We start from the raw sequence: 22,137 nt of genomic DNA, 5'->3' as shown, positions 1-22,137 counted from the left end.
GGGCTACAGCCTGGGGGTCGCAGAGTCAGATATGACTGAATGGCTAACATTTTCTGTGGGGACCTGGCCAGCCACCAAGGTCTGCTGGCCAGAGTGGGGCCTGTGGAGGCCAGATGAGGATGGGCCCCACTCGAGTCTAGCTCACTGTGGGTCTGTGGGAACCAAGAGGCCCAGACATGTGTCAGGGATGAGCTCACTTGGTACCTCCCCACTGGTGCCTGGGACTGAAGGGAAGACTGCCCTATAGATAGGCCTGGGAAGCTGTGGAAGCCACCCCTACCGCTGAGATGGTGAGCAGAGCCCTGCACCCCAGAGCACGTGCCCCAGGCTACTGCACCCCAAGGGTCAAATGTGGGGCTCCCTGCGTGTGACGAGCTGGGTCGTGTCCCCCAGATTCACAAGCCAAAGCCCTAATCCCAGCACTCTGAATGTCAAGCTCTGGAGAGGGGATGGTTAATGAGGAAATGAAGTTAGAACGAAGTCGCTGGGTGAGCCCTAATCCCGTATGTCCGGATCCTTCCAAGGAGAGGACAGATATGCAGAGGGATGGCCGCATGCTCCCACAGGAGGGGCCATCTGAGATGCCCGGGCCCAGACTTTGAGACAGGAAATGTCTGTTATGCCTGCCTCGAGCCATTGGTCTCATCACAGTGGCTGGAGCAGAGACACTCCAAGATCCTCTGAGCCTCCCTCTGGCTGTTCCAGGGCAGGTGAGCCCCGAGGACCGGCTGGGGCCACAGGCCAAGCCCCAAAGGTCACAGCTGCCAGGGCCCCATGAGCAGGCGGCAGGGAGCCCAGATGCTCAGCCAGATCCTGTGCACCCCCAGACAGTGGGGGGAAGCGGCCTGATCAGGGCAGGTGGCCCGCCTGCGATCTGTGTGTTGGAAACACGCTACAATGTCCCCTGGAGGCCAGTTGCTGACTTGCTGATGACGACGGTGGGTGGCACACTTGGACAGTGCAGTAACAGATCATGGAGCCCACAAGGCTGCAGTCAGAGGCATGTGAAGAGGCTCCTGCTCATTCTGGTGTCTGGATCCCTGGGATTCAGTCACTGAGCAGGCAGGCTCCCTGTGGGCTGGCACAACCTCACTGTCCCTCAGCCAGCACTGGTGGGCAGTGACTGCCTGGAGCCTTCCTGGGAGGTGGGCCAGTTTCCCCAAGCAGCCATCTAGCCTGGCCCCCACTGTGGTTTCCCTTCCTGAGTTGCGTCCCGAGGGAGGCAGCAGAGCCCAGTTCCAGGTGTGAATAGGTCCAACCTCCTCTTGCAGTGCCTTGCCTTTCCATCCCTTCCAGTTGCCCTCAGCAACCCTGTAATTGAGACTAACCTCAGAGTTTGGAGCAACAAACGTTTACCGCAGGGCTGAGCAAAGAGACACGTGGCTTGTGCTCAAAAAACCCCAACTAAGCAGCAACTCAGAAGATGGAGGGGCCGGCCTCAGAGCAGGCAATGAGGCCCCGGGGCGGGGGGGGACGAGGCAAGAGGAGTCTACGCTGGCCACAGGTCTGAAGCAGGGGAGCTGCGGGAGCAATGAATGCCCGGCGAGGCAGGGCCCGGGGACCACTCACCTTGTGGTGTGGAGGCTCCCTACCGGCCTGGCATTAGGAGCAGGCTGCACACTCGTGCCAATGGGTCCTGAAGCCCGTCTTACACTCCAGCAGCCCTGCTGCCCTTGCTCCTCAAGCACTCATGTCCACAGCCCCCAGAAATGAAACACAAGGAACGCAAGGCATAGTCAACAAAAGCATGTATTAATCAACTGACTGGTAACTGGTTAAAGATTAAGGCACTCAGACTCGTGGTTTCCTTGAGGTTACAATCTCTGGCTGCTCTTGGTGCTGCTTCAGAAGAACGTGAGACTGCGGAGCCGCTCCCAGGAAGGCTCTGTGCTGTGTGGGAGGTGGCACGGTGTACAAGCAACCCCGCTCTAACAACCCATTTTATCTACAACCCGGCTCTGCTTTCAGCTCAGCAGCCTCAAGTCAAGAAAGTGATTCTACATCCATACTAACTACCATGTTAATACAAAGTTCATTAAAATCTACTACAAAGTTTATGAACAAACAGCATAAAGAAAATCTGCAGACTGTTACATTTAGGAATGTTTCATAATACTTTCATTGCTATCAAATGCCCAAGAAATCAGAGAAATAAGACAAAAGACTCTGTTAAAGGTTGTTTCTGGTCTGTGAAACGTGAGGGTGGAACTGTGAGGTCAAACACAGATCCATGTGGCTAACCAGGCACATGTGACCGTGTGACAATATGTCCTGCGACCCCTGGATCCACATGAACGCCCCTACCTATTGTGCAGGTTCACCTTCCTTCCCAAAGCTCAATGTTTTTCTCATTTAAAACAATCTGGAAACTAGGACTATTTTCAGTTTTTAAAGAAAGGCTGTTCACAATGACTTCACCATCTGCTGTCCCTGCCAGGAAGTGCAAGGGCTACTGACTGCAGGCACGCATCTTGACCTGGAAGAAAGGAACCCCAAAGGCGGCACCACGCGCACCCAGTGCCCCTCTGAGAAGCCGCCTCTGCGGGAGATTCCCAGGACAGGCTGAGACAGATGACGGGTAGGGAGCTAGGGTCAGTGGACAAGTGGGACAGCCGCCAGTGCCAACGTGCACAGATCCCATCGGCGGCCACCTCCTCTTGAGGGAGAGCCTGTGGTCATCTGCAAGCCCTGAGTGACCACCAGACACAGCAGGGAGGGTCTGACTCAGGAGACCCCGAGGCTGACCCCCAGTGGGGCTGAAGAGAAGGCAGGCAGAGCCTCAGGAGGCCCTCCCACCCCCAGGACACAATAGCACCTGACCGACGACTGCCCGTCAGAGGTTTTATAATTCAGATGAACCCTAGAAAAATATCCTGATGTACCAGTAAAGACACAAACTTGGAAAACCACCCCATAAGTGGTCTGAACTCTGACAACAAAGCTTTTTGGGAGAATCTTTTGGGTGGGAGAATAAAATCCAATAATTTAAAAAAAAAGGTTTATGGCTCAATGCTACTCGGTGTGGGTGGGGTCAGACTGCATCCTGGGCCCTAAGATGCAGGGAAATGGCAGGGGGTGCGGAGGTCCCAGGACAGACTGCAGCACTCTGCTTCCTGCACGTGGACTTCGCGGGCCTGGATGCAGGGCCATCTGCACTGGCTCACAGACGAGCAAAGGCCTGAGGTGTGCCGCTTCCTCCCCAAGTGGACAACAGAACAGAGAAGCCCTGACAGCCTTCGTGTCTCAAGTGATTAAATACAGAAATGAAAGAAGAGGAAACAGAAGCTCCCAGGCCTCCGCCCCAGGCAGCTTCCTTCCCCAGGGTGGGAGGCGCATGGGCGGCGGGGGTCCCTGCTGACTAGAGGCCTGGAGACTGCTCGCCGCGCCACCGAGTGAGTCTTAGTTGTTTTCGAATCTGGCATATGGGTTTTCTTCTTTAAACAAACCTGAAAACAAAACAAGCCTGATTAGAAATACACTCAGCCACAGGCAACGAGAGCCAGAAAATGGCACGTGAGGCTGTGTAAGAAGGTTTCCACAGAAGCCCATATGAAGGTTTCCTGAAGCCCCTTCTGAGAAAGTCACACCACTGGCGACTTTAAAACCAAAGTGAAATTTACTGGAAACAATACTTTTAAGAAAAATAGGTCCTAAGCAAAAAAGACTTGTTTGCTGATCCAGAAAGAAATAAGAAAGCCACTGTGTCATCCCTCCGTGGCTGGCTAAATTATATAGAAGAAAACAAAAGCACCATACTTGACATGCTCTATATAAATCCTGATTAATTTTCAGAATTAAGATCACAGGCAGAAGGTGACTTATCAGTTCGACAGTGAAGGAGCTAAACACCAGAAGACCAGGAGCTGCGTGTGTGAGAAGCGTACTCTCCCTCTCTTTAAACAGCTGGAGCCACTGAAAAACCCTCCGCCCCGCAGGGCTTGGGGCGTGGGGGATGATTGGGCCAGGTGGGGGCAGACGGAGGGTGCTGTCTGTCAAGGGAAGACGGTGAGCTCAGCTGGGGAGAAACGCACGGCTGGTTTGGGGTAGGAGACTATTATGTGCCAAGGACAAGTAGTACTGTTAAGGTCCTGCTGGAAAAAAAATACCCAAACCAGCTCCTGGCGCTACTTCTAGTTTAGAGGGAAAAACAGACGGAAGCTGCCTGGTGAGAAGGAAGCCAAAGGAGAGGGGGTTTCGTCCGCACTGTGTCTCCTGTGTCAATCAGGCTCAGCCCTGACCCCGCCCCAAATTCTTCCCATGGTTGAGAGGCTTTCTTTCCACGGTCCAGGCCATTCAGGGGGCTTCACACAAAAGCACACAAGTTAAGTCCATCAGTGCAATTACAGAGCAACTGATCAGCTCCTTGCAAGGAATACAGGGAATCTCGGACTCCTCCAGAAAAGGCCTTGAGCAGGCTGGGCACAGGTCCAGGTGCGCGTGTGTGTGTGTGTACACATGCATGCGAGCACATACCCACCTGTCTCTTTATTTACATTAATTTTAATCAGATGTCAAAAAGCTCCTTTCTACAATTTCCAATTTTGTAGGAAACCAAATGCAGAAAACACCAATGATCCTGGTGGTTTGAGAATCAGCACAGAACCAACTAAACACAGGAGCAGGTTCAATGCTCCTAACACCAAAGAACACAGTCCCCCCAGGAAAACCTCACCAAGCAAACACTGGAACGGCACAGGACACAGCTCCCAGGACAAGGCCTGAGTGTGGCCACTGCCGAGAGGGCAGAAGTCAGGCCAGAAGCAACTCCGGCATGAGGGCGGGGGACGCAGGGCCCCACAGCTCAGAAGCTCCCCCACTGGAAGGGGGATCAGAGCAGAAGGGAAGGGAGGCAGCACTTCACAGGCACACAGGTGCCGGGAAGGCCGACAGAGGCACAAACACGCGGGAGGACCAGTGGTCAACCGCATGCTCCTGGAGAGCCACCCCCCACACAGCAGAGACTGCCCGGCACTGAACGTGACCGGGAAGGCCGGGCCAGCCCCTGCCAACAGAAATGGGGAGCCCATTGTTCTTACCATATTTTTTTCTGATTTCATCATGTCTCAACTTCATCTCCACTCTCCTAAAACAGAGAAATCTGGTTTAGCACCAAACTACAGCGTAATTCTAACAGCTGTGCCTCTCACATCCTCTGGCCTGGAGCAGACCGGGCAGGACAGCTTGGCTGTGGCCACCCCAACCAGGACAGGCACGTGTTAAGCACGCACTCGAGGCTGCTCTGATGGCACATCATTCAACTCTTCCTTTCGATAAAACCAATTCCAGCGCCCCTTACTGTAATTTTAGAAAACGTTCTTTTCACATAAAAACAAATCAGCAAAGATCTTCTCCTTGGTTCTGAAGACAGTGAGGAGTACATGGGTTCTGGCCCCCAGTAGCCGCAGGCTGGCAGGTCAGCACCCCCAACCCTGGCCGTACTGCACATACTCGCCAAAGGGCTCCAGGACCAGGGACACATGGTCACCAGAGCACTGGCCACACAAGAGGCCCAGTTAGGCTCAGACGGACAGGAGACCTAGTTAAATGCCTTCCTTCCGCTGAGCCTCTGCTGGCTCAGGACTGGACGACTCCCTAGAGGCCATGCTGGCCCGGCCCCCACACTCAGCTTCCCACTCTCCATACCACCGTGAGAAAACCCTGCGGACACTCCACGTGGTCCTGCTCTTCAGACGTGGAGGAAGCTCGGGCAGCAGGAGCGCCCCACCCTGCTGCCCCCAGATCAGGCTGGGCCTTACCGCTCCTCCTGCCGGACCCGGCGCTCCTCACGCTCCCGGATGGCCTTCTCCTCGCTCTTGTCCGGTCGTCGGCTCCGGCTCCTCCTGCAGCAGCAGCAGCAACAGATGGCAACCCCCAGGAGAAGGGAGCCCCCGATCACCGACATGGCGATGATCAAGGCCTCAAAGTTCACTGCAAGTTCAAAGGCACAGAGTTAGGGCCCGAGTGCTCCCGGCAGCACCCCTCCCTGCGGGGTCTCCAGAACCGGGGACGGCCCTCCTCGTGGGGTCTCCAGAACAAGGGACATCCCTCCCCCAGGAGGTCTCCAGAACTGGGGACGCCCCTCCCCCATGGGGTCTCCAGAACTAGGGACGCCCCTCCCCCATGAGGTCTTCAGAACTAGGGAGGCCCCTCCCCCATGGGGTCTCCAGAACTAGGAGTGCCCCTCCCCCATGAGGTCTCCAGAACTAGAGGCACCCCTCCCCCATGGGGTCTCCAGAACTAGGGACGCCCCTCTTCCATGAGGTCTTCAGAACTAGGGGCGCCCCTCCCCCGTGGCGTCTCCAGAACCAGGAGTGTGGAGGCAATGCCCCACCTTTCTCCAGCCTGTTTCTGTGACTGAGTCACCTGTTTCCATCAACTTCAAGCAACAGGTAACTTTCCTCACCACCTGATGCTGGAGAGATGTTTCCAGCCTGAGAAAAGCTGACAAAACCAGGGAGACCAGCCCTGCTCTGACGGCCTGAGTCAAAGGCCAGCAGGGGGCATGTCCGCCTGTGCAGGCCAAGGGCCTGCCAGAGCCACAGCCCAGGCCAAGGGACACCCAGGGGCTGGAAAACGGCACTGCCGCCATCAGCTGACCATGGTTTCCTGTCCAGACCAAACACACTCAGGACAAGTTCCAATTCTTTCCAGCTTCTCTTGAGGGTTTACAAATTAAAACCAGCCGGTCAGTACTTTTCCACTCCATTCAACCAGAGCCTCTCACAGGACAGCCTGGCACCGTTCAGTCAGCCCGGCCCCGCCCTGTACTCCTGGACTGTGGTGGGACCCTCCCATGATAGCCCGCAGTCCTGGACTTGCCCCACGGAGCTGATAACCTTCGACCCTGCCGGGTTCTTGGCTAGGGGTGGGGGAGGCAGATGGCCACCACCCCGGCGCCCCCACCCCAGAGCCCCCTCAGGCTGCCAGCCTGACAGCACTGGCCGTGAATCTTGTGGTTTTTTCCTCCCCTGACCTATCCTGGAAATGCCAGAAACACAAGAAACAGAAGTAACACAAGACCCTCGCAGGCAGAGGATGTAACTTTTGCACTAGAGAACTCCCAAACAATCAACTTTAAAAACCAGTCAGACTGAGAAGACCGTGGCTCTAAGACACACCTGCCCCCACTGGAGCCTTTCTCGTCAGCAGCTAGACCGAGTTATAAAGCAGAAACAGAAACCTCACCATGATGGGGAACAGGACGTATCAGACCTGAGCAAAGAGACCCGGTCCTGGGCAAGGGGCCAAATGATAGAGACTTCGCTGTTCTCCAACTGAATGTATACATTTAAGGTTATCATAGTCACAAGCCCACACGATTATGCCTAGAACTGGATAAGATGCCCCCATGGACACCTCTAAGAATAGGAGGCACCTGGGGTGCAGGCCTGCATGAGAGCGAGGTGTGCTGCGACCAGGTGAACCGGCACTGTCTCCAGTGGCCCGACTGCAAGGCTCCCCTGGACAAGATCCCAGTTCCCTGCCTGCCCGAGGATGAGCCCAAGTCCAAACTGCGGGCACTCCACCCTCCTGTTATCACAAAGACTGTCCCCAGCACCCCCTCACCCAGTGCAAGCCTGCGTGGAGCACAGAGCCCCCTCCCCAAACTGCCCAGGGCGTCCTGTGTCCAGCCGCACTCACAGCCCCAGGGCGGGAACCTCACGTCACAGAAAAGGACTGACCAAGGCCCCACCCAGCCTGAAGCAGCGTCCACTGGGGCGGCCACTCCTGAGAAACGTGTGGCCGACAGGCTAAACTGCTGGTGTGAGCCAGCAGTCCCCTAAGGGCATGCCCAGAGCGGTAGGCGGCTGCGTTCAGCCCACACAGGAGCACATGGCAGCCCACATACAGCCCGATGTCCACCAGCACACCACAGCAGTCACCCGTGGGGTCCCAGGGGACAGCGCGCCACAGCAGCCGCCCGTGGGGTCCCAGGGGACAGGCAAGTACTGGATGTGGTCTGTGTGTCTTGCTGAGTGGCATTACCTGCAGGCTCCTGTGACAACCCACTGAGTACACACGTGTGTGTCTGTCCACACACATGTGCGTGCATGTGTGTTTGTCCTCTAGAGTACGAGTGTGTTTGCACACGCGTAGGTGCATGTGTGTGTGTCCACTAGAATACGAGTGTCTGTACACACACATGTATGTGCACACGCATGCGTGTACTCTAGAGCTCAGGCCTGGAGGGGTGAGGGCTCAAGTGTGCACTGTGTTAGGCGTCACGCTTCCAACTGTTGACAGCACTTTAATAGTTCGAGCCCGAGATGCCCACACTTCCCTGGAGCCAGAGCCACCCCTGCAGAACAGGTGGGAGGGAAGGTCCCAGGGAGACAGACACCAGGATGACACAGACGCTGGCGAGGCCCAGGGAGCCGTTCCGGAGCGAGGGTGGCCAGGAGGGCAGCCAGCTGTGTGGACATCAATAGGCACGTCTCTACGTGTACATGCACACACACACACACTCACATAGACACAAACTTCTGGGTCCCCGAGGTTTCAGCAGGTGAAATCAGAAGTGAGTTGTTCAGTTGAAAGCTGACAAATTCTGGGACAGAAATCGTTTAGAAAAAGGTAACAGAATAAATTGCAGATGAACCCAAGACGCAAACACACAAACGGGCCATCACAACTCCCTGAGAGAGCACCAGCTCCCTCAACCTGCAGCCCGGCGGGCCTCTGGAAGGCCCCAAACCTGAGCCACTAAGGAAAGGATTAATAGGCCCAGCTCATAAAAATGAGTTCCAGGTGGCAGCGCGTACCACCCACTAACTCATATGGCCACTAGAAACTAGCCTGGGTCTCACCGAGTGCGCGTCTCCCCAGGAGAAGCACCGCCACCGGGACAGGGGCTGACACCACCTGCACGGCCCTGGGACATGGGGAGGCGCCTGCAGAACCAAGGCCATGGCCGTCAAACCTGGGCCACCCCTCTCTCAGACACCAGCACTCTCCCTGGCCATCCCCACTTCGGTGTCTTCCCTTCATTGAGCACAACCAGTATGTTCAAAACGACACTGGTTTTGCAAGAAACCAAAGAAAGTGGCGACTTACCCCAGCACACGCCCCAGCGTGCGGAGCTTAGCTGGCAGAGGGAGCTGGGTGGCAGGACTTTGGTCACTGGGTAGTCCAAGCACATCTTGTTCGCATTGCACCAAAGGCACTGGAACAGATGATGACAGGATCTCAGACGTCAGACGGGCCAGGGTCTGCCCTGTGCCGCCCCCGCCACTGTTGTTCCCTCCTCAGCCCCCTCCCCAACACAGCAGCTCAACTCCACCCACCCACCAAGGCCCTCCTCACTCAAACCTCCTCCACCAGGCACCCCCAAGCCTCGTGGCTTCCTGCAGCACTGGCAGGAAGGCAGGCACCGTGTGCTTCCCCACGTCCATCATTGGAGGGTCTGCATCCCTTGCAGGAGGGACCAAGCCAGGCAGTTGAGTGGTGTCCACCTAAGGTTATTACCCCACAAAGACCCCACTTGACTGCTATAGCTCCACCGAGCGGTCCATTTTAAAGACGACGCAACTGAAGAGAAAGTGGAGCTAGTGAACCTGAAGGCGTGTTGCCCGTGTCCCTGAAACACATGGTGGGGACCTGGCTGGCACAGCAGGCAGGGGCCCAGAGCCGGGCACGTGCCGGCTCAGATGGGAGGTTTGAGCCACCTAACAAGCCCACTCAGGTTAGAACAGTCTGGGTATTTTTATGCTCGAAAGTAATGATTTCACTAAGTTGTTTTTCTTACAGGTTTTAACAGGATGGAAAACAATGTTATTTTTCCATCCCAGGTTAGGGTGAGAGTCTGTTACCAAAAAAATGTCACAGTGAAACCTGGGGTCCCAGGACCACCGAGGCAGTGTACATTCTGGCACCTCGTGTTCAAATGACAAACAGCAGCAAGGCCCTCTTCATTTTGGCCATTTGAGGATCCCTTCCATTTCAGTGATTCTTTCCTGAGTTAAAAATTGGGGGGAAATCCTCCATTTTAAAACCGTCAAGTTTTAAACATCTCATCTTCTGTTCTTCCCTTGCAGTTTTACCGAGAGCCCCTGGAGTGCACTGCGCCAAGTCCTCCTCCGTGGAGGTTCCGCCACCATCTCTCCCGTTTTTAGATAACGAGGAACAAGCACGTGGTGAACCACAAGGGGCGCTGGCAGGCTGCAGGGGCCTATGGAGCCTTCCAGCAGCTCTTGAGTTTCGAGGAGTCACACACTGAGGGCCTGGCTCTCCTCTGCACCCTTTACTCTTGGCTGCACTTTCCTCTGCACTCTTTACTCTTGGTCTTCACTGCTGCTCAGGCGTTTTCTCTAGTTGCAGCACGTGGGCTTCCCATTGTGGTGTCTTCTCTTGTCGCAGAGCACGGGCTCCAGAGCGCAGGCTCAGTACTTACAGCCAAGGGACTGAGTTGCTCCGAGGCACGTGGGATCTTCCCGGATCAGGGATCAAACCCATGTCTCCTGCACTGAGCAGGTGGATTCTTCACCACTGAGCCACCAGGGAAGCCCTCCCCTGCCTGGGTTCAGAGTGGGAGTCAAGCCTTCAGAGGACGTGTGCACCCACTGTCATCTGGGCAAACCCAACCACAGAGATGAGAAAGAACATGGGGCGCTCTGTCTCAAGGACCCCTCAGCAGGAGAGCTGACGCTCAGCACTGGGTGAGAATGGGGGGCTGGGAGGACCCCAGGCACACCGGCCATGTCTCAGGGCCCATGGGTAGACCAGTCCAGCCCCTGTCCCAACAGGCCTGCAAGGTGGAATGACACCCAGGAAGCCCTGGACACAGGTCAACAGTCACAGACTAGGGGCTAAACATGCCCCCCACTTTCAAGCACCTGCGCTCACCCAACACCACACCTGCAGGCCTTGGGGCTCATATGCATTCCTGGCCGTGAGCCAGTTACACGTTTGCTCTCAGGGGCTGAAGCAGCACGTTAATAACACTCGGTGGTGTGTGCAGCTCTCCTGACAGTCTAAATCCCCAAGAAAATCTGTTACTGACCGCCCTGCACCCCATACCATGCACACGGCGCCTGGAGTGAGAGCTGGCCAGTGTGCTTCTGGATCATGTGCTGACCACGTACCACTTACCGAGACGTTTTTCAGGCACTCTTCACAGGTTCTGCTTGTGTTCTGAGAACAACCTGCAGGGAAAGAATGAACATCACTGAGAATCCTGCAGTGTCAGCACCAGGAGGGCACAGCAAATCATGCTCAGAACCTCGAGAGGGACACCCAGCCTTCAAGGTGCATGGCTGACCTCTATAAGTGGAATCCTGTGGGGACACACCAGCAGCATGTGTGGTCCTGACCCCGGGGGTCTCCCGGGAGAGGGTCGCCTGCTTCTTGCCTAGGCACCAATGACGGGGCACCAATGACCAGCTCCTCAGCAGACGCTCTGGAGCCGAAGGCCACAGCAGCTCCAGGCTGGGCTTGAGCCAAGCCTCACCCCCTAGCCAGTTCCCCAGGCAGGAGGGAGAAGCTGTCCAACCCCGTGGAGCACCCCGCACACCCCTGCCTCTCGGGCATCTTCACGGGACAACCACTACAGGAAGGACTCAAAGCTGAGCAGCTAACAGCTCTGGAACTCAAGTCAGTCAGGGGAGAGCTGGTGTATGAACAAAGACTCTCCAACTCACCACCAAGCAGCTGCTCTTCACCCCAGGCTGCCTCGACATGTCCGCACACTCAGAAGAGGCCCTGAGCACAACCCTCGGCTACCAGGAAAGGCACAGGAGTCACCGTCAGGTCCCACTTCCCACCCACCAGAACTGAGGATGCAAAACCGCGGCAAGGATCAGGGGCTCTCAACATGTCAGTAGGTAGGCACAACGGCTCAGCCACTTGAAAATAAACAGATGCTGTCGGGGAGCATTTAACAGGAGGGTTCCTACGTGCTGCTTCTCACAAGTCCTTTGTTTCTCTTCACGCAGGGCAGCACGCTGCTCCCAGGAACTGAGGTCATCGTGTGACACAGGCTTCAATCTCCTTCAGTAAACATTCTCTTTACAACAAAACTGCTTAGTCTCGATCCCCTTTCTTGAGATATGGATGGTCTCCTGACCTTGTGACCATTATTAACCCCTTGTTCCCTTGGTAACGGTTGCTGTACATTTGGTTTCCTAATCTTCATCATTGTCGAAAGAAATTTCTTGTACAACAGCCCATATACTCACAGAAAGATCATTAAAGCACCTTTGCTCCATCAGAGCTTAGGTCCCCATGTTGTTTTTGTTTCTCTCCCTGCCCCCGCCCCACTCCAGCTAATTCTCTGGAGCATAGACACCCGTCGAGCTCACTCTCCTGCCCGGGCTTCTCAGACTCCCTCGAGAGGCCGCCTAGTGCCTTCGTGAGCGATGCAAGCTCGGTATCAAGAGCTTTACTGGTTATCTGCGTAAACCAGGGAACATCAATCAGCCTCTTTCTTTCACTTTCTTATCGCCGACTCCGGACCACCAGGTTCCAGTCCATTAAAGGACCCCAACAAGATGCTCCCCGAGACTCAGCAATTCCACTCTCAGTCTTATGTGTCCCAGCCACACCAGGACCCCTATGCACAGAAGGGCTGACAGCAAACTTTACATATGGTAACAGCCGAGAGCTGAACACGGCCAGGGGTCCAGGCACCATGCATGCCCCTCGGCCTCCCTGCAGGTCCAGAGAGCTACCAGGTGGCTCCTCCTGCCTAATGGGAGCATGCTCCCCTCCAGGCACCACCTTCTCTTCACACGCAATGCCTGGGGGGCAGGGGACAGAGGTGCCTGGCGAGTCCTGCAGTGGGACACTCTTCAGCCCCCAAAAGAAGCACGCCTGCACACAGATGACTCTACAGACCACGAGGGCCGGGAGAGGCCCCCACAAAGGCTCACAGCACAGGGTTCAGGACAGGTGAGACTCCACTGCAGGGGGCAGGTCCGACTGGGTGGGGTCCCAACCGCTGGAGATGCCTGTTCTGAGGCTAGAAAGAGGTCAGGGTCGCACAGGTGGAATGCACTCAACAGCACACGTAGGTCCCTGCATCTCACCGCACAAAGAATGAATGGATCTAAGAAAAGAGCAACACTGAGCTCTTGGTAATGACATGTGCAGGGAGGCGCAGGGGTGGGGGGAGTGCGGGTGTCTGTAATTTCAGAATGTGACAAACCTAGCAGTAGGCAGAGGAGTGCTCACCACCTGGGTCCCACAACTCCCTGGACTTTCTGAGATTCTCATGATAAAATGCAAGGAAAGGGAGCTTTAGGGCTAAGTCACAATCTCATTCATAACGTTTGCTGACCAGGACCTGTACTAAACTGCTACCTGATAGGGCTGGGGAGCACTTCTCTTCAACAGTGTAGCTCTTGTACATCCCACTTTCAAAAATAAAAGCCCGTTTTTGTCATGACATACCATTCTAAGCCAATCACTATTAAACAGCACCCTTCTCAAGAGGCCCCAGTGGCGTGCTGTTAGGTTTGTGCTGAAGCTGATTTTAGACTACTTTGACACATTCAGCCCAGGAGGGCAGAGAAAGCTAACAGCCCCCAAATGCCTCTCACAGCAGGGCCGAGAGGGCAGGGTTGCCACAGGTGTTTGGAGCCCCCCTACCCCTCAGCCTTGGATGGCAGGAGGCAGAACCCCATGGGGCTTCTGTGAGGATGGCTTTACCTGAAAGCTGAATTCTGAGTTCTGTCCACCAAGGAGCCAAGGGTAGATGATACTGTCCCCACTACAAGGCACCAGGCTCCGTGCAGAACAACAGCTGACCCCACAACTGGGGCAGAGATGACACTGTCACCTCGGACAGCCTGCTGCCTCTGAGAGTGGCACAAAGGCCCAGAAGCCAGTGTGGGGGGGGGGGGTCCTCCTTGCCAAACTGGCATGACTTTAACATGAGAGTGATGGACTCTCACCTCCTGAATGTTCATGATTTCACACTAGCATGGAATAAACAGAGGACAACCAGCCAAGAGTCTCCATCACAATGGACGCCAAGACCACTGAGCCATTTGTGGAGGGACAAGAGATTACATACAGTCTCAGGGCACCCCCACCCCGTTTAACTGTACTTAGGAAGAGAAAAGGCACCCAAAGAGTGATAAATGTACTGCCACGACAACCTATGACCACAAGACCACAGGACCAGTGGCAGAAGGTGCCTCCGATGGTGCAGGAAGGACAGTCACCCAGTGGCTGAACCCTCCCCACACGCACTCGAATCAGATCAGAGGAAACCGACGGGACGGCAAAGAGGCCTCTGAGCCCAAGACATGCTGAGGGGCTGCCCCAGTGGAAGAGAGACTAAGAGACATCACAGCCAAAAAGCAACACATGTGTGCCCGGGGTCAGCGGCCGGAGGATGCTACTGGGTAACTGGTGATCCGTGTACACGAGGTGTGTGTTAAACCAAGCGTTCAGTAGCATTCTAACGGTCACCATGCAGACCTGACTGTCACGTTCTGCTGATATCTTCCTTCTTAGGAGATACACCCTGGCGAACTTAGGGCAAATGGCCGCATCACAACTTGCTCTCATTGGTATGGGTAATCCAACTTTCCTGGCAGTCCAACGGATGGGACTTCGCACTCTCACTGCACTGGCCTGGGTTCAGTCCCTGGGTAGGGAAGTATAGTCCCACAAGCCACGTTTCACAGCCAAAATAAGCAAATAAGCCGTCCCAGGCAGACACAGACAGGAAGGCAGAGCACACGTGGCCCAGGCTGCAAGAACAGACAGGGATGCTGGAGATCACCGCATCACCTTTCCTTCAACTTTCTCTGCAGCTCTGAACTTTTTCTAATAAAACACTGGGCAAGGAGGCACGGTGGGGATCTATCTGCATGACGCCTAACACATTCACTCTCGATTCCTTCTGAAAAACTGAAGAAAGCCTGCACTTCCTTGTCGTCAATCTTAACAGAGGCCAAGAGAGCAACAGTAATGAAGCACAGGAGTTCTTCATGGAGAATTTCCAACACAGAAGCCTGTGTGACAACTGGTCCTGCAGGAACTAGCAAACCCGTCCAGCCCAGGGTCTCTAGGTCACGGGCCAACACAAGTCAACAGAGAGGCCAGGAGTGGCAGGCTAAGGGGACTGCCTCGCCCTCCTGCTCCTGGCATGCCCTGGAACCACCGGGCAGGTTCTCAGGGCAGAAACGCCAATGTTACACAGCCCTCACAAAGTCAGCGCAGAGCCCTTGAAAACACCAGGGCATAGTAAGAAGCGGCAACATGTTAACTATTTACATCTGATTCAGAGCCCGGGCACTCTTGGTCATTCGGGGCATTTTATCTCATCATAGATACAGGAAATCTGGAGCTAAAAACCCTGCCCAAGATCCTGAGCTCGAAGGGGCGATGTCACTGAGGCTGGGCTCTCCAGCTTGGACTCTGAGCCACTGACTAGAGAGCCTTAAGTCTTGTGCTCCCAGGAAAACTAAGCTAAAGAACAAGGGTTCTCAGGACACACCAGCTGTGGTACATGTGAGCTCTTTCCTACAGTTTCAGGGGAGTCCTGCTTAACCATGCAAGGACACACACTACGTGTGTGAAGAGGCATGTTTTCTAACAACAAAGAAACAAGTAAGCATATTGCCTGTGGAACATAACAGACCAGAGGGCTGCATTTGGCCATGCCGGGGGCAGTGGAAGGTCCCCAGAATCAGGCACTGTGGCCATGGCGCAGGGTGAAAGGACACGGGGGGCAGGGTGTGCTGCAGCTGCCAATTTCACAGAAGTGTGGTGGCAAGTTCATTTAGACAGAAAGTCCTGGCTATCTCACCACCTCGGCAGAAAAGGGGGAAGGAGAGTACAGAACAAGGCAAAGGCTCAGACCCGTGCAAGCGCCCACTGCCCTGTGGCCTGCTTGGGAGCCCCCTACCCCGCAGTTTTCAGCAGGAGGACCGCAGTGCTGCTGGACTGAAAGAGTGCTGAAGGAGCCCCACCTCCACCCCCACAGCTCCTCTGGACCCCTGTTTAGGACAACAGACCGAGGTCCTTTCAGGGGTCGCCTTCCCTCCGGATGTAAAGATGAAACTCAACTGGAGTCTGACCCCATACACAATTAAAGTGGGGTCCAAAACCCACAAAACTTATTCAGTTCAATGAATTTCTCTCCGAAGCTCTTCAACACCTTGTTGGTTCCTAATGCCTCCCCTCCACCCAAGCGCACAGCAGAGAAGACATGGCTGGTTCTGGACTGTTGTGATGGTCTTTGAGTTCACACACCTGTGGTGGTTAATATTATCTATCAATTGTCTGGGCTAAGGGATGCCGAGAGAGCTGGTAAAACACCATTTCTCTTTTCCTTTTTAAGAAGACTTTTTTCTTCTTCTTGGCCATACCTCATGGATTGCAGGATCTTAAGTTTTCCGAGCAGGGATGGAACCGGGGGCCCTGGCAGTGGAAACACCGAGTCCTAACCACTTGACTGCCAGGGAATTCCCAAAACAGTTCCGGTAGTATCTGTGAAAGTGTTTCCAGAAGAGATTAGCGTCTGAACCAGTGGACAGATGAAAGCACTAGCCCTCTCCAGGGAGGTGGGCATCTCCCAATCCACCGAGGCCCTGACAGAACAAAACGGCAAAGCAGCACAAATCTGCCGTGTGATCTGAGATGTCACCTCCTCTTGCCAGTGAGGCTTAGACTGCGCCGTGACTCCCTGGCTCCCTGCTGCCTGGCCTTGAGGTGTGGACTAGACCACACACCAGCTCTCCCTGGTTGAGCAGACAGTGGCTCATGGGGCTCCTCAGCCTCACGGTCCCGTGAGCCAGTCCGTCATGTGAAGTTAAGTCCCTCAGTCGTGTCCGACTCTTTGTGACCCCAGGAGCCCACCAGGCTCCTCCATCCATGGAATTATCTAGGCAAGAGTACTAGAGTGGGTTGCCATTTCCTTCTCCAGGGGATCTTCCCACCCCAGGGATCGAACCCGGGTTTCCTGCAATTACAGGCAGATGCTTTACCGTCTGAGCCAAATAACTCTACATACATCCTGCTGGTTCTGTTTCTTTAGGGTAATTTTTCCTGACTAATATGCACAGCATCCTTGCAAGGAATGAAAAGTATCATAGATGGTGTAGTCACATTCCTACGGCATGACAAGCAGTAAAATCACACAGCAAGCCCAGCCTCTGTGGGAAAGGGGCACCTCAGTGCTCAGTGTGGCTAGAAAAACGGCGTCTTTTCTCCTGAAATACTATGCCTGGTTTCATTCCCAAACTGTCACAGGACCCGCCCACTCAGCTCACAGGGGTGTCTGGCGGCTTCAGAAATCCCGGGCCAAGCCAGCATGAAAAGCAAGCAGCCAAACACACTGGGGGCGTTTCCTGACACACCTACTCTAACAATGCAAGAGCGCAGGCCCTTCAGCCACCCAGGAGAGGCCCTCAGGTGATAGCAGATTTGGCTCTCATCCAGCCTGTTTAGTTAAAAGCACTCCCAGGTCAAACAGACCAGCTCACAAGGCTCCTTGGACCCACGGTCATGGGAGCCAGGTCTTCGAAACAACTCTTTCTCTACAGCTACATATATCCTGTTGTGCTGAAAATTCATATTTGTGCTGAAAAGTCAATTTCAACCAAAAGTTCCCTATTCTGTGCAACTGCACTGCTGCACTGAGAGATAATGTCACAAGTGTGCACACGTGCATGTTCAGGAGACTGAAGAGACTCACGCAGTGCTGCATGCAGACACCCGCTCAGGCCGCACAGAGGAAAGGTGCCTTGCAGTGCTAAACAGAGTTGATGCAGCTACAGCTGACCAGAGCTGAGAAACGCCCCGGCCCCTCAGGCTGGCCCAGGTGGGTGAGGTCACCAGCCAGAGGCTCTGTTTTCCACACTGGTGATTACCCCCCACCCCTCGCATGCCACACACAGCTCCATCACACCGTCCAAGATCCCCACCCACCTGCAGACCACCCACAGGATGCTGCCCTCCAGCAGCCCCTTTTCTGGAGCTTCTGAGCTCTTAGGTCATGCACTCTCCTCACCCCTCTAACTGCTATTTCCAGGTCAGGCAGCCCAGGAACTCAGCGCCTCCATCAGCCAGTCACCATGTGGGCTCAGCACCTGGCACAAGTGGTTACTGAGAAGTGGTGGGATAAACAAGGAGGGCCACCCACCTACCCAAGTAGGGAAGGTCTGGAGAGCCTAGAAACTGCCCTGGCAGGGCAGGCCAAGTTCAAGCACTGGCCGCTGTCCCTGGAGCTCCTCAGAGGGGTCTACTCTGCACAGTGGGCATCGGTGAAAGGGCTGCACACAGCTCTCCTGGAGGGGAGCAAAGCCCCCCAACACACCAGCCGTGCCCACACAAGGGCCAGGCCCCTGGACTCCAGCCGCTGACCTGCTGTGGGTCAGGCAAGCCCTCCAGCTCTGCTTCCGACCCCGAGTCCACACTCGACAGCTCTTTCCCAGGGTAGCGGAGCCATTAGAGGGGACACCGCGCTCGGCCAGGCCGCCCCCGCGGTCCCGCACCACCTCGAATGCTGAGCCAGGACAAAGGGCCGACCCAGGCCACCGACGGACACTCGGGTGGCCCCTGGCCGTCCCCGCAAACCGCGCGGGACTGGAGCAGCGACCCTGAGCGGCTGCGACCCCGGCCCTCCGCCCTCCTTGACCCCGACCCTGCTCCCCTTGTCCTCACCTCGCCTGGTCCCCTCGATCCCTTGACCCTATGCCCCCCGACCGCCCTCACCCTGCGCGGCGGCCGCCGGGAAGAGCAGCAGGAACAGCGCAGCGCCGCCGAGTGTCGGTCCCCAGCGCGGCGTCGGCCCGCGGACTCCGCTGGACGCCATGGTCGCTGCAGCCTTAACGGTCGATCGCCGTCTCCTCCGTCGTCTGGACGAATCCCACCTCGGACCCAGGCCAGGCGCCTTCGCCCGGAAGAGCCGCACGCCGGAAGTGGGCGGGGCGACGGCCAAGCCACCGCGCAACAGGGGCCCCGCCCATCGCCCTCCGGCCTGCTCCCAGCTGTTCGCGATCCGGCCTCCCGGTGCGCGGCTCAGTGCGCCTGCGCGGCGGGAAGGCGGCAGGCCGCGGGATCCGTGCGACCCAGTGCGCCTGCGCGATAACGAGGGCTTGTTCGGCTGCTGCTTCCCCGCAGCCTTGGCCCACAAGGGGTGCAAAAGCTCTCCAGGAGTCAGGGAGTGGCGCTGCTTCCTGGATTGGTCTCGCAGACGGTGCAGAACCAGTGCGCTAGGCCCCCATTCCCGCCCCGACACCCAGATCCTCGCACGCCGCTTACCTCCCCGGGGCTCAGCTGGGCTGGCCCTCTCCTGGGAGGTCTGTAGGCTGCAGCTCCGGCCCCGACGGCCTCAAGAAATGATAAAAAATATGTATTGCAAGAGTCCAGTTGCTTTCTTGTGTTTGATTGTGTTTGAAAAAGTACAATGTGGCTTCGGGGATGGTACAGGGAAGCCAGAGACCCATCTCCTAAGCTTCCGGGGTCCATCTCCCCTGGTAGAAGCAGTGCTGATAGGGGTGGAGCTTCTGTCACGGGGTGGGGTGGGGGGTGGGGTGGGGTCTCTGTGAAAGAAAGAAAGTGAAAAATCGCTCAGTCGTGTCCGATTGTTTGACTCGAGAGGCCTGAATACTGGAGTGGGTTCAGTTCAGTTCAGTTCAGTCGCTCAGTCGTGTCTCTTTGCGACCCCATGAATCGCAGCACGCCAGGGCTCCCTGTCCATCACCAACTCCCGGAGTTCACCCAAACTCATGTCCATCGAGTTGGTGATGCCATCCAGCCATCTCATCCTCTGTCGTCCCCTTCTCCTGCCCCCAATCCCTCCCAGCATCAGAGTCTTTTCCAATGAGTCAACTCTTCGCATGAGGTGGCCAAAGTATTGGAGTTTCAGCTTTAGCATCAGTCCTTCCAAAGAACACCCAGGACTGATCTCCTTTAGAATGGACTGGTTGGATCTCCTGGCAGTCCAAGGGACTCTCAAGAGTCTTCTCCAACACCACAGTTCAAAAGCATCAATTCTTCGAGTGGGTAGCTGTTCCCTTCTCCAGGGGATCTTCCCAACCCAGGGATTGAGCCCAGGCCTCCCACACTGGAGGCAGATTCTTTACCAGCTGAGTCACCAGGGTAGCCCAAGAATACTGGAGTGGGTAGTCTATCCCTTCTCCAGCAACTCTTCCCATCCCAGGGATTGAACCAAAGGTCTCCTGCATTGCAGGCAGATTCTTTACCAGCTGAGCTACCAGGGAAGCCCAGGGTCTCTGTGATCTTTGATCCAATTCAGGATCCAAGCATAGCTTACTGGGTCGTGTTCCACCACTGTCCCACAGCTACCTCAACCCTGACTATTGCTGTGAAATCTGGGGCAGGGGCTTTGTAGTCCAGCATGGAATCTAGCTGACACTGGGGAAATAGGTGGGATGCAGACAGATGGCCTGCTACCATTTGAAGCAGGGTATATCTGTTCCCTGCCAAAGACAGAAATGGAGCCAGGGAAGGAGGGAGCGCTGAGTCCTAGCCACTAGACCACCAGGGACAGCAACCAGTGACAAGGCTTTCGCCCAGCAGCTGTGTAAAAGGAATTTCCACATAGAAACAGAAAGTAGTGAAACAAGTCTTTATTAGAAGGAAAAAGAGTATATGTGGATGGACACACAGGCAGGCTCAGAGGAGATTTGTGGCCTCGAGGTAGCTTGAATCACTTTTATGAGTGTTACTTCCTGAATTTCCTTTGGCCAATCATCTTGCTTTGCCTGCTGCTGAGTCCATATTGGGTATATCTCAGGGTGCTCCCATGTGTGCACACCTCTTAACCAAGATGGATTCCAGCAAAGAGGCCTGTGGGTAGTTGACATCACACGCTGTGGGGTGGCACCCCCTCCCTTTTTGACCTCCAACGAGCCTTTCTGTGCATGTCTAGTGGGAGAATTCTTAACTTTGAGAATGAGAAATATGTGATCATTTATCTTGTCCTCCATCATCCTGCTGTTTTGCCAAAAGCTTCAACTTCCATTTGGTTCAAAGGATTTGTTAACCAAAGAAACTCGTTATACACAAATAAACAAATTAAATATTTAATAGAGAATTATCTAACTTACTTTCAATATACTGTTGACCAAAAAGATGCACAACATGAGAGTTATGAATTAAGTTTTATTTGGGATAAAATGAGGACTGTAGCCTGGAAGACAGCACCTCAGACTGCTCCAAAGAGGTAGTTGGGGAAGTTCAGTACATAAGATTTTGGTGAAGGAGGAGTTCAATGTAATCAAGTGCCTACTTTACAAAAGGTTTTCTACTAGACACAAGGAGCCAATGTCACCATGAAAGGATTCAGTGCTTTTCTAAATATGAAGAGAGTCAAGGACTGGGATCATGAAATCAGTTTCTGAAAATACCTCACTATCTAAAGACCTGTTCCACCAATTTCCCTGGAGCCAGAGTGTCTCACTCTCCACTGTAATACCCTTCAGAGGGTGTTGAAGGTCAGCAGCTGCAGCAGCCCAGGGTTCAATCCCTGCAGAGGCAGATGGCAAATGCCCTCATTGTTATCGTTGTTGCTCAGTTATGGCAAGTGATCTTGGCAAGTGCCAATTTGTAATTGACAGGGCTGTCTCATGGTCATGCTGCTGCTGCTGCTAAGTCGCATCAGTCGTGTCCGACTGTGTGCGACCCCACAGACAGCAGCCCACCAGGCTCCTCTGTCCCTGGGATTCTCCAGGCAAGAACACTGGAGTGGGTTGCCGTTGCCTTCTCCAATGCATGAAAGTGAAAAGAAAGTGAAGTCACTCAGTCGTGCCCAACTCTTCTCGACCCCATGGACTGCAGCCCACCAGGCTCCTCCATCCATGGAATTCTCCAGGCAAGAGTACTGGAGTGGGGTGCCATGGCCTTCTCCGTCTCATGGTCAAAAATTAGACCATACTTTGGGAGGTATTTAATGATCATTTCATCCCCACGTTGCTAGAAAGGCTCATTCCTAGTTCTGGAGAAGATTTTGCCGACAGGCCACTCAGTGTGCTTTTACTGGACTAGGTTTTAATAGTCAAAGATCTCTGGACACCTGTCTTCTAGTTATGGTCCAGGAAAGTATACCTTCTCTGCATCTTCCCATATTGAGAGTTACACTATTACCATCACTGATCATATGTGTGAACCGTGAATTTCCAGATGTTCCAGCTGGTTTTAGAAAAGGCAGAGGAACAAGAG

At 54.8% G+C, this 22,137-nt stretch overlaps 1 protein-coding gene across 1 annotated transcript; it reads right to left on the bottom strand.

Annotated features, from left to right (window-relative positions):
• Nucleotides 1-1,725: 1,725 nt before the first annotated feature.
• LOC120881350 (PTTG1 interacting protein) lies at nt 1,726-18,953 on the bottom strand. The gene is made up of 6 exons (XM_040265013.1): nt 18,667-18,953; nt 11,089-11,141; nt 9,055-9,163; nt 5,757-5,928; nt 5,037-5,083; nt 1,726-3,446 (listed from the first exon to the last, which is right to left on the bottom strand). The coding sequence occupies exons 1-6, from the start codon at nt 18,764-18,766 to the stop codon at nt 3,400-3,402; spliced, it is 528 nt and encodes a 175-aa protein (XP_040120947.1). The 5' UTR covers nt 18,767-18,953; the 3' UTR covers nt 1,726-3,399.
• Nucleotides 18,954-22,137: the final 3,184 nt, after the last annotated feature.

This window comes from Oryx dammah, unplaced genomic scaffold (genome assembly GCF_014754425.2).
Source record: "Oryx dammah isolate SB20612 unplaced genomic scaffold, SCBI_Odam_1.1 HiC_scaffold_2, whole genome shotgun sequence".
Lineage (NCBI taxonomy): Eukaryota > Metazoa > Chordata > Mammalia > Artiodactyla > Bovidae > Oryx > Oryx dammah.
Note: the sequence above shows the minus strand (reverse complement) of the source record. Positions and strands in the feature narration are given on the sequence as shown.